The 12,212-nt window shown below is 40.3% G+C and overlaps 2 protein-coding genes across 2 annotated transcripts; one reads left to right on the top strand and one right to left on the bottom strand.

Annotated features, from left to right (window-relative positions):
• The first annotated feature begins 99 nt into the window (after positions 1–99).
• Positions 100–4,382, top strand: LOC131311888 (protein NRT1/ PTR FAMILY 6.1-like). Its single transcript, XM_058339511.1, has 4 exons — positions 100–1,461; positions 1,848–2,065; positions 2,184–2,767; positions 3,317–4,382. The coding sequence occupies exons 1-4, from the start codon at positions 1,197–1,199 to the stop codon at positions 4,173–4,175; spliced, it is 1,926 nt and encodes a 641-aa protein (XP_058195494.1). The 5' UTR covers positions 100–1,196; the 3' UTR covers positions 4,176–4,382.
• Position 4,383: 1 nt separating this feature from the next.
• On the bottom strand, positions 4,384–11,410 carry LOC131311890 (E3 ubiquitin-protein ligase At3g02290-like). Its single transcript, XM_058339516.1, has 5 exons — positions 11,137–11,410; positions 10,708–11,011; positions 6,404–6,842; positions 6,066–6,175; positions 4,384–4,677 (listed from the first exon to the last, which is right to left on the bottom strand). The coding sequence occupies exons 2-5, from the start codon at positions 10,819–10,821 to the stop codon at positions 4,651–4,653; spliced, it is 690 nt and encodes a 229-aa protein (XP_058195499.1). The 5' UTR covers positions 10,822–11,011; positions 11,137–11,410; the 3' UTR covers positions 4,384–4,650.
• Between the last annotated feature and the right edge of the window lie 802 nt (positions 11,411–12,212).

Here is a 12,212-nt window from a genome sequence, read left to right as displayed (position 1 = left end):
TTAAGAACGAACTGCTCCATAAAGTAAGAACATAGTAGTATTTGAATTAAACCGCTATAAGGGCTCTAGTGTAAGATGCCTTAACGAATGTAAAGTTCACTAAAAGGGGTTCCGATTATCGACGAGATCTATATTATAAACGGTTCCGATTATGTCGGGCCCACTAAATGCTAACTAGAGGGGAGACCGGAGGGAAGAAACTGGAGGGGAGGCAAACCCTTCTAACCTACCCTTTGCTTCAAAAACAAATAAGGGAAGAAAAGCGAAAAGCAAAATAAAAATCCTTTTTGTCTTTTCTTTCTCAATGAGAAAAATCGTTTTATTAAACCTATTTAAGGCTCCAGCAATTTGAGAAAGCCAGAGTGGGCTAAACTTGGGACCTCACGAAAACGTAGGATGCATGGCTTTGAACAAATGGCAAATTGTAACTACTGCAATTAGATTACCTCCTCCATACTCCACAAAGTAAATGCATTTGCGGCTCTGAACTACGGAAAATATTGAAGGAAATGGACTATGTATATAGTTGTATCCTGAACCGTCTTTGGAACCCACGTGCATTGAACGGTTCCAGACTCATCTGTGCCCGGATCTGCACTTTTGTCTGTGTAGCATTGTTGCTACACTTGTAGCTCATCTTTTTGTGGTCCTGAACTGTCTATGGGACCCACTTGCATTGAACGGTTCCAGACTCATCTCTGCCCGGATCTGCACTTTTGTCTGCGTGACATTGCTGCTACACGCCTACACTCACTCGTAGCTCATCTTTCTGTGGTCCTTCACTATTCCCCACTGAAGGGACTTTTTGCATTCTCTAAGCTTTTTAGACACCCTTCTATTGTGGGTTTATCTATGGTGTAATTTGAGTTGGCTCTCGTGAAGTTCTCCTTAAATTTACAAAAACATTCTGACCAAAGAACACATCTAAGCTCAGGCAGGCAACAACTGACTTCTCTTGCTCGCTTGTATGTCCTTAATTAGGATCATCTTCTTTTTCGAGAAATAATAAAAAAACTCGTGGAGAATTAACCACGAAAGTCCAAAAATCAAAGATCGAGAATCATCTCGAGTAAGGAAGAAAAGAAGAAAAACCAAAAGAAACTGTAGTTTGCCCACGTTGAGTTTTTGAGATTGTTAGTCTATAGATTCGTTTATCTTGTACTTTAATTTTTTGCAGGGGACAGAAGTTGAGGGATATGGGGAGTACGAGCAGAGACATCAAGTCGGAAACAGTTCCTATGGCTACAAGTTTTGAATTTGATTTGGAGGGAAATTCTTCTAAGCAATTGCTCCAAACAAAGAATCTTGGATTCCATCTTGTTGAGTCTGGTAATGGTAAGCAGAGCAACGGTTATAATCATGCTGAGAGTGGTACGACTCGGATGGTTAATCTCCATGGGAAGCCTATTAGTTCTGACCTTTCCAAAACTGGTGGTTGGTTTGCCGCCGCCTTCATTTTTGGTAAATTCCCACAATTCAACTCTGTGTTACTATTTCTTTACCTTCTTCTCTTGTACGTTGGAAGTCCTAGGTTTGTGAAGCCTGATTCGGTTTGTTTTGTCACTTTGGGGCTATATGTTTGCCACTTACGGTCATTGGTGATGTCAAATCATATAATAAATGTTTTGCTATGCATAGCAGCTGCGCGATGTATTATGTACTCTCTTTTCCATAATTACCATAACACTCCTATCTAGGTTTTGGGGGCCCTACAGAAACGAACCCCGTAGAGTTAGCAAAGCACAATCTAAACGAAATCAAGTTTCACAAACCCAACACATGAAACATGTAAGTGTCTTGGTTTTTGTGTTTAACTAGTGAAACTACTTGCTTCTGTCATGTCCTAGGGACTGAAATGGCTGAGAGAATGGCTTATTTTGGACTTTCGGTGAACATGGTGGCGTTTATGTTCTATGTCATGCATCGGCCTTTCTCATCCTCAGCCAACGCTGTTAACATCTTCCTGGGAATATCGCAGACCTCTTCCGTTCTTGGTGGCTTTTTAGCCGACGCATATCTAGGTCGATACTGGACTATTGCAATTTCCACCACTCTATATCTTGCAGTAAGATTTCTCTGAATGTTTTACCTATTTTCCATAGTGCAACTTCGTTTTCTTCTGTGTTGTTGGATCATGTTCACTGGCAAGAGATGGTTGTCATCTCATTTCTCCTTCTGTGCAGGGTTTGACAGGAATAACCTTATGCGCAACAATGCACATTTTCGTGCCAAAACAAGACGAGTGCGATAAAATTGCCCTGCTACTAGGCACCTGCGAGCCTGCAAAACGGTGGCAGATGCTTTACCTCAACACGGTTCTTTACTTGACTGGATTCGGAGCTGCGGGAATAAGACCTTGCGTAGCTGCTTTTGGAGCAGACCAGTTCGACGAAACGAGTAGAGACTACCAGTCTCACCTAGACAGGTTTTTCAATTTGTTCTATCTTTCCGTAACTACAGGGGCAATTGTGGCTTTCACTGCAGTAGTCTATATTCAAATGCAACACGGATGGGGATCGGCTTTTGGTGCTTTGTGCATCGCGATGGGTGTGGCAAACACAGTTTTCTACCTTGGGACTCCGTTGTATAGGCACAGGCTACCTGGGGGCAGTCCTCTGACTCGCGTTGCACAAGTTTTGGTTGCTGCCTTTCGGAACAGAAAGGCTTCGTTGAATGGTAGTGAGATAGTGGCGAGACTGTATGAGGTTCCGGGAAGTAGTTCTGCTATCAAAGGCAGCAGCAAGATAGCTCATACTGATGATTTCAGGTAAGGCTAAGGGGGCTGGTGCATACATATAGTCTAAGTAACACAGACACGGACACGCCGAGACCGCAATTTTTAAAAATTGCATGACACGACACGCTGAGGACACGTTCCATAAATGCTTTCTGTAGCCATTAATGTATCTCATTTATACAATAACTCATTTGAAAAATGCTACATGACATCTAAGTAGGATTTTCTTACCATTAAGTAGAAGCCAGTCCATTTATCCATAAATACCTGTGGCATACCATCTAACGCGATGTCTCTAAAGTACATAGTTCTAGAGCTTGAAACAGTCACCGGAGTGTCCAACGAGTGTTGGTGTCATGCCACGCTCCTAAAGGCATCCGAGCTTCTTAGCATACCGTCTTAGAAAACGGAAAAAACAAACATATAAACTAGGCAAGCTGTAGCCTGCAATGGAGATCTAAGCCTTCAATGAAGGATCTCCTTCCACTCAAATCTGCTCCAATGTATATAGTGGATCATACTGGTGTATACTCATGTTTCACCTTATTATTTGTATTTTGTGTCCTTTACCTTTTGCAGATGTTTAGACAAAGCAGCCCTGAAACTGACCGAACACGGCGCCAATCCGAGCCCATGGCAGCTTTGCACCGTGACACAAGTAGAAGAAGTCAAGATACTTCTAAGACTCATTCCAATTGCAGCCTCCATAATAGTCCTCAGTGCAGTCTTCACAGAGTACTTGACTCTCTCAGTTCAACAAGCATACACACTGAACACAAACATGGGCCACCTCAAGCTACCCGTCACGTGCATGCCCGTCTTTCCCGCCCTCAGCATATTACTCGTACTCTCTCTGTACTACCTGATCTTCGTCCCTTTGGCCCGCCGCATCACAGGTCATCCCCATGGAGCCTCTCAGCTTCAGAGGATGGGGATTGGGTTGGCAGTTTCGATCGCGTCAGTGACTTGGGCTGGGGTTTTTGAGAGGCACAGAAGACATTATGCGATACACCATGGGTTCGAGGATAGCTATCTAACTGCTATGCCCGATTTAAGTGCGTACTGGCTTTTAATCCAGTATTGCCTAATCGGGATAGCAGAAGTATTCTGCCTCGTGGGATTACTGGAGTTTCTGTACGAGGAGGCCCCGGATGCCATGAGAAGCATGGGGACTGCATACGCTGCGGTTGGTGGCGGTTTAGGGTGCTTTGGCGCCACTATATTGAACAACATTGTGAAATCTATAACTGCTAAGGGAGACGATGAGGGCGGAAGAGAATCGTGGTTATCTCATAATATCAATACTGGGAGGTTTGATTACTTCTATTGGGTTCTTTCGGTTCTTAGTTTTATCAACTTCTGCGTTTTTCTGTATACGGCAAGCAGGTATCAGTACAGAGTGAAGGGGGAAACAGAGAAAAACGGAGGAGACAAGTAAATGAGCAAACAAGTCGGTAAACAGTTTAATAGTATTAGGAAGTTATGCATTTTATGTTTTAGAAGAGACATGTCTGAAACATGAACAATGCGTTTGTGGTTATACTTGATGCCTATGAATTTCTCTCTCTTGTCCGATTAATAAATTTACTGTGTTTGTGGTAATACTCGATGCCTAATTGCATCCACTTGCATGATTAAAATCTTGATGAATTACAACTCTATAATCCGTGGTCATTTTATTGGTATAATCGCAAATTCATGTAATTGTCACTTCAAGTGTTAAAATGCTAGTTCATTGTTGAAAAGTAAATAGGCACTGAGTGGAGTAAGGACTCTTGCACGAAAATACAAGCAAGAGGGTAAAAACAACCAGCTTCCTGTGGGGAAGCCTGTTATGGACATAACTTATTTACATTGTCTCGGCTTATCTGTAAGTTCGCTCTCTTTCTTTGCAATCAATCTCCTCGCAAACTTCAAGGGCTTTCAAAAAATTCCATCTCCTGAGACACCAAGATAGAGGTAAAAGTAATTTGAGGTGAGTTACTGATCAGCAGGAAATATAACATTGGAAGAAAATAAAAAACTGAAACAAAGAAGTAGCTCAATTTCCAGTCACAAAAATCTGCAGGGCACATTGACCTATCGGGATTGTCTTGAACAAAGACAACAAAGCGTACACTTTTTGTTTGACTGAAAACATGCAACTGGAGAGAATTCAAGAGTATTACATAAAAGATGTCCCAAAAGCATCTTGCCCGCCGCATTAACCCCAATCCACACATTATCACATTAATCCCCTCTCACTACTCAACCAAACAAACATGGTTATGACAATCCCCATCTCCAACCAAACAACCAACTTCCCCATTAATCCCTCTTCACAACCAATCCCAATCCGTACCACTACCATTCCCCCCGACCCATAACACGTATCAAACGAGGCCTTATTGTAACTAAGAAAAGTTTAGAGACAAAGAGCCCGAGCCTGGGATGCATGCAGAAGACGAAAAAGGAAACAAAAAAGGAGGAAAAAAGATGCTAACTGAATCACTCTTTGTTTCTGAGATTACTAGGAAAAGGAGCATTTTTTATGTAGCCGACCCCAAGTGATTGGGAAATAAGGCTCGGTTTGGTATCACCACCAAGTGTGTGCATGCACAAATGTATTTGTGTTTTCAAAAATTTAGACAAACTGGACACATCAAACTTAACCTCTTGAACAATTGAAAAAAGCCCCCAATAATAGGTATTCAAAGACATTAATATTAAAAAGTCACGAAGATCCGACAGTTCAGTTTATTTAAGAGTTCAAATTCAATTAGGATACCATTCTGCTTTCCAATTGAAGGTTCATATTCGTACTGCCTTAGATTTCATTGGTCCTAATGCTAATTTACTCGACTTACATTACAAAACGAAAACCAGTCATGTTCTCATTGTCAACAATTTCTACCCTTTCCAATGCACCTTTGAGCATCCACCACCCCAGTAGGTTTACCTTTGTGTTACATAGACTCAGGTGCGGACCTATATCTAGAGATCAGACACGTCATAAGCAAGTGTATTACAAAAGAAAAGAGCATCAAGGGGATGCCACCCCTATAAACACCGATAAGCCTAAAACAAGGGCAGATAGAAGAAAAAGGCCCAAGCAACAACAAACACAGGAATCCACAAGATGGTCAAAAAACAACTCTTAATCCATGCAACAAAGAGACATCATTCATCTGCATGCAAAAGTTTGGGGAGCCCAAGTGAAAGTAGAAGTCATTATCCACGGCTAATCCACATAAACTGACACAATATCACACAAACAAGCAACAAAAAAAAATTTGCAACAAAAAAGTTCCAAAACAGAAGCTGACAAGAGCAATTGTGTAGTGTATACCTTGCCACATATTGGACAGCTTTCACTTCTTTCCATCCACTCGTATATACAACCAAGGTGAAAATGATGTGAGCACTTTGCCGTGATTTTTGGGTTTTCCAGAGTATATTCTGCAGTATAATGAGCCAGTTTTGAGGTCATTAACCGATTCCAAATAAAAATACCATTAAGGACTGTAGAAGGGAAATGAATTTTTAGTCTCAACAGTCAGCACCAAGTTAAATAACAATGATAGTAGCAAGACTACAAATACACCAGGAATCCTAAGGATGTTGAATGCAATAGCAAGAGAAGTTAATAAAGGCTATTAAAGTATGAATGAGGATGTAGTAAAGTACCATCAAGACATGTAGGGCAGACATCTTCCTCTTCACCAGAAGGTTGTACATAAAGTACTCCAGGTGCAACTTTTGTGGCTAATGCCTTCTCTGAGGACCCTGAATGGCCAAGTTTCAACTCCTCATCAAAATCAACTCCATTCCGTCTCTTCCCAGAACCCAATATCTCCATACCAGAACTACTCATATTTCTTCTCATTGGCTGTGATTCTTCTTGAAAATGAGTCATTGGCTTATCACGCCTAGAGACCAAACCATCGCGTTGCAAACGAGAGTATCTCTGATCAGCGTCATAAGGCAGTGGTCTAGAGATAGATTGGTGTGCATCACTTAAGGAACTATCTGGTAGAGCTGTGCCAATCCCCGAGGATGCCAAAGTTGCTCCTTCAAATGATGAAGATGCCGACCTTCCCTCGATTCTTTGAAACATTGCACTATTCTGCAAGTGAATGAGAGTTAAGGCAAGGGAAAAGAAAAGTGTGTTGAATCAATTCAAAAGCAGATATTACTGACTTTATCAAATTAGAAATAGAAGAAAATGCCATGTATGAGTACTCTTATCATAAGAACAGAATTTCAAACTAGGACATCAAACACCAGATAAAACCAAGAAACCAAGATACATTTGGATATCCCATCGGTATCTCATCAGTCCGTATGCCTACAACTAGAGATGAGTCATGAGCCTATACTAAAAGAAGCAACAAGAATGACGGTATCTCAGGATTTTCTCAATAGCTGACATTTCTATTCTACCAGGGCTCTCCTAATCTCTCCGTAACTCCACGTCACAATGTGCAGGTTTGCAGCAAGTGCAACATTCACTCGAATACTATGTATCAGACTATCCTAATCACAGAGGTAACCAGTCCCCTTTCTTTGACATGAATTTCAAGAACCAAGGTGAAAAGAATTACGCAGGGGCAGTGATGTGATACCCCGTTCCACATCGAAAGTCTACATGGGTGATCCTGGGTATATAAGGAACCACGTAAGCTACTACTAGTACCTTGGGCTTAAGCATTTTGGGCCATGTGGTGTGACTTGTGGATCAAAATCAAGGTACTTGGCCCGTGGTTTGCTTAGGGTGTTACAAATGGCATAGGAGCAACCTGTGTACACAAGCAAGTTGGCTCCAGCCAGAGAAAAGACTTGTGAAATATCCTGTAACTCTAGGCTCATGACGCATGTGGCCACCAGGGGAAAAGACTCGTGAAATATCATGGTAACTCTGGTCACTGGGAAAAAGAATTGTGAAATACCTTGTGATTATAGTGCTCAACCCCTCGCAAGGGCGAGAGGCCATAAAGGTGGGGAGATTGTGATACCCCATCCCACATTGGGAGTTTACATGGGTGATCCTAGGTACATAACGAACCACGTAAGCTACTACTAGTACCTTGGGGTGAAGCATTTTGGGCCATGTGGTGTGGCTTGTGGATCAAAATCAACAGAAAATTACCTGTGGGTCTAGAAAACCAAGATTTGATTCCCATTATGGATGAACTCAATTTTTATTTACTTCTAAGGACAACCTCATATGAATATTACCCTTTTGCCCTTAACTAAATATAATTTCACACTTTTCATCTTTTCAAAGTTTTCATCACTCCCTCCCACCTCCACCCCATAACCACTTCCGACCAACAACCACTCCGGCCGGTGACTTTTTTGGGCGAAATTTCACTACTTCAAAAAATTAGTGAAATTCACTACCTCTCAAATTTCACTAAATTCAGCGACCACTCTGGCCGGTGACTTTTTCCGGCGAAATTTCACTACAAAAAAATAGTGAAATTCACCGCTTCTCAAATTACACTAAATTCAGCAACCACTCCGACCGTTGACTTTTTCCAGCGAAATTTCACTACTTCAAAAAATTAGTGAATTTTATTAGTTTCGAACTCATGAATTTCATTACCTATGAACTCGTGAAATTCTGAAATTTCCCTAATTCTAGAGCTCGTGAAATTCACTAGCTTCAGAATTCGTGAATTTTACTTGATCTCAAAACACAATTAGCTAACGTGAGAACCACCTAGTCTACGCTCGTGAAATTCAATAACTTCACGCTCTTGAATTTCACTAGCTTTTGAATTCGTGTATTTCACTGGATCTCAAAACGAATCAGCTCTTTCAAAAAAACCATGAACAACTAGTGAAATTCCCTAGTGAATTTTACTAGCTTCGAGCTTGTGAATTTCACTGGAATTCAAAATACAACTATCTAGTGAATTTTTATTTGTTTCAAGCTCATGAATTTTACTGAATTTCAGAACACAACAACTACCTGGTGAATTTCATAGCTTCGAGCTCGTTAAATTCATCAACTTTTGAGCTCATAAATTTCTCTAAGCACAACAAAACAACTCTTTAAGAAATGACCATAAACAACTAGTGAAATTCACTAGCTTTGACCTTGTGAATTTCTACAACAAAGGAGACATAGCGAAACAATCTTAACACAATTGAACTGTACACTTCCAGTATGGTAATGACTGGGCTCAGAAATAGCATGACGAACTTCTAATACCTGAGCTCAGTTTTTTTTTTCCCCCCTCGTGAGAGCTCAAACAGGCTTAACAAAGTCGAAACTCATTGAAATCGATCAATTTCAAACTCTTATCAGTGCAGAAACGAACAGATCCTGTCCCGAATAGGCTTGAATCATGTGGTAACAAAGCAAGGTTCGAAATAATATTTCGCAGGAGATTTATGGTTCGATTCAACTGCGTAAGGGTCAAAAAAGGCAGATCTGTGGGTTTCGAAGGTCACCGGTTGGAGTTTGGTTGATTTCGGGGTCCGATTTGGGTAGATCGAAGGTGGCATGGTGACAAGAGGATAGGGTTTGGAGAAGTGGAGTGGAATCTTCATGGAGGAATGGACTTTGTTGGAGTTTTTGAAGGCGGAGAGAGAGAGAGAGAGAGATTTTCTGTTAGATTCGGTTTAGCTTCGCGTCAGCGGGGGTGTTTTCCGCATAAAAATCCGGGCAATCCTTAGCGGTGCAATTTCAAATTGGATGGGAGTCGGAGGGAATGAGGCCGTGGGAACTAGACCGGCCCGTAAATACCCCCAAAATCAAGGTACTTGGCCGGCTTGGGGCATTACCAGTGGAAAATAATATTTTAAGGCCCATAAGCACCAGCCAAAATAGATTTTCTACAACATACAATCCATAAACACTTTCCCTACAAGATCTTTGCGAAATGAAGCTCTCATCATGGAAAATTGGAAATCATTACCAGAAACCTTTCAATACAAACAGTTTCCCTAACTGCAATAATCATTTCACTGACATTATCCAAAAAAAAATTGATGGTTCATTACAAGATCTTTGCGAAATGAAGCTCTCATCATGGAAATCGTTACCAGAAGCAATCAGACATGTTAATGCCCCATTAGCTCTATAAGAAAATTGAAACTTCTCACCCTAGTGACGGAGTTAGTTTTAATACACAAAGATCCTTCAGCTAGATGCATCAATGCCTGTCACAAAAAGTTGCAAGAATGTGGGCAAAAAAGCGCATCTGAAAGCTCATTATTTTTAGCCATCTACGGAAGTTGAATATCATCAATATTCAGTATGATCTCTTCCAACCACAAAGATTTCTCCCTGTAGCTTGTCAGTAGAGAAATCTCCTATTCCTCTCCTACATGTTACAAGTTACTATGGATCGACGCATATATATAGAACTACCCAAACCTATAAATGAGTACAATTACACAAGTGTATTAACTTTTAATCACAACAAAGACCAGAAAACCAGCAGAAAAACTTGGGTTCTCCTACGGAACAGCAATAACGCGTATATAGTATGATAATGCACTTCGGGATTTTCTACTTGAGGCTTGCAGCATTTTACAAGTCTGAGCTTGATTAAATGGAACTTTGTGAGTCAACTGCAAAGCAGTTCCAAATCTTTATGACAGTTTGTCTCATATGTTCTCCTCAATTCAGAGTAAAAGTCAGAGAGGCAACAGTGTAATCACAACACTCATGTGCAACCGTCATAGTATTTTGACAAGTATCTGCTATACTTCACAAACAAATAGAAACACCATAGGCAAATTTTATTGCACACAACAAATATGCCATAACTCAGCTGGGAAATCCCAACAGCCAAGGCAGCACCCTATCTTCCTGATTACATGTTGAATGCGAGAATTTATGCAGTTGATTGCCAGAAGTCTAACATGTAGTTTACAGCAGCCATGAACTGAATTGAACCGAACAAATAAAAAGAAACCCATAAATTAATAAAGGGGATGAAAGTGGTAGAGAAGATGAAAACTACTATACTTACCCCAGAAAACAGCTGGTGGAAAAAGAATCTAAGGCATGTGCAGTGCCTGTAGATTGAATTACTTGGATAATCTTCATAATCATCATCACACGGACAGCAGCAGAAAGAACCCATATCTCTCAACTGCTAAAACCCCAAAAAAAATCTTTCTTTTTTCCCCTTTTCGCTAGGTATCTAAACCAATAAAGAAGGAAGGGAACGACTCTTTACTAAGAACACAATGTAGCCACCAGTAATTCAACCCTACAAAAAGTCCTTATCTTGAAGTATTCAGAGCAGCTCACAGGAAAAGTAAGATTGAATCCTGCAACAACAATATGAACAGGAAACAAGGAAAGAAAAGAAACCCATTACAAAAAGATTAAGATCATATCATTGGGGTGCAGAATCGCAGGGTTTCTTTGAAATTAAGAGTTTAAGATTGCATACTCTGTTAGCCGAGGCTAAAAAGAAGCAAATTGAAAGTGGGTTTGCTGGAGAATTGTATAAATTTCTGTGATTTTGGAATGGGAAGGGAGAAACTGCCGTCGTCTGATTTTGGGAGAAGTCTCCAGATAGAACAAGGGAGAACAACCAACCGATGGTGGATTGAGTCACAGGGAACCAAAAAGTCCTTTTGTCAACATAAAAACAATATACTACTCCTAATATCGATGGATTTTTGCCTGGCTGAATTTATCTAAAGGAATCCGGACCATGAAAAGGGGTTGAACGTACAGTTGACCTGTCTGTGTAGCTTTTTTTGGGACTTTATTTTGATAACCGATAATATTCAAACGATATCCGATCAAAGATTAGTCAAACTAAAAATTAGGTTGATCGGATATTGTTTGATATCATTTCGAGACAGATTAGTTTTTACAATATAACAAGATTACAACACCGAAAAAGAACAAAAAAAAGAACTGTTACGATCAAGCGTAATTAAATCTTCTCACTCCGACATCCGATTAGCTTCTTGACTCCTTCAACTTATGTACTCTCTAATAGTAACATTCTAGGTTATTTCAAATCGGCTTGTGAATGCTTGTTTAAGATTAACTCACCTAACAAACATATTTTGGAGGTATTTGAAAGACTCGTAAATTTTTAAATCAAGTTTGCCCACTACTTAATTCATTCAGCTTGTTTATCAATCCTATGTGCAGTTCTTGACGTGTGGTTCTACCCTTTTTCAATATTTATCATCCATATTGCGTGCTCTAATTTTTTATAGGTTCATTTGAGCAAATTATTTATATAAAAATCACATATTCGAGTTTTTGGTACAAATTGAGTACCACGAGGCGGTATTCTGAGCTCATCCGAGCCATCCAAACGTGTTTTGGACGGTCCAAATCCGAGCACTCTTTCTCCTCTTTTTCTTTACTCAGATCTAGGCCGTCCAAAACACGTTTAGACGACTTGAATGGACTGCTAGTTACCATGTGGACTATACCAATTTGCACCTAAAAATTTCTCCATAGCTGCATGACCAATTATGAAATTAAACTGTCTGTATTATG

Source organism: Rhododendron vialii, chromosome 12a, assembly GCF_030253575.1.
Source record: "Rhododendron vialii isolate Sample 1 chromosome 12a, ASM3025357v1".
Classification (NCBI taxonomy): domain Eukaryota; kingdom Viridiplantae; phylum Streptophyta; class Magnoliopsida; order Ericales; family Ericaceae; genus Rhododendron; species Rhododendron vialii.
This window is presented reverse-complemented; position numbering and strand designations above follow the sequence as displayed.

What these genes read in the sequence shown, in the direction of transcription:
- LOC131311888 (XM_058339511.1), top strand. Translation starts at nt 1,197, where the DNA reads ATGGGGAGTACGAGCAGAGACATCAAGTCGGAAACAGTTCCTATGGCT. An exon ending in CCACCACTCTATATCTTGCA is followed by an intron (nt 2,066 to 2,183) that starts GTAAGATTTCTC and finishes CCTTCTGTGCAG; the next exon opens with GGTTTGACAGGAATAACCTT. An exon ending in GCTCATACTGATGATTTCAG is followed by an intron (nt 2,768 to 3,316) that starts GTAAGGCTAAGG and finishes TACCTTTTGCAG; the next exon opens with ATGTTTAGACAAAGCAGCCC.
- LOC131311890 (XM_058339516.1), bottom strand. Translation starts at nt 10,821, where the DNA reads ATGGGTTCTTTCTGCTGCTGTCCGTGTGATGATGATTATGAAGATTAT. An exon ending in TCCACCAGCTGTTTTCTGGG is followed by an intron (nt 6,843 to 10,707) that starts GTAAGTATAGTA and finishes ATTCACTTGCAG; the next exon opens with AATAGTGCAATGTTTCAAAG. An exon ending in GCTGTCCAATATGTGGCAAG is followed by an intron (nt 4,678 to 6,065) that starts GTATACACTACA and finishes TTGGTGTCTCAG; the next exon opens with GAGATGGAATTTTTTGAAAG.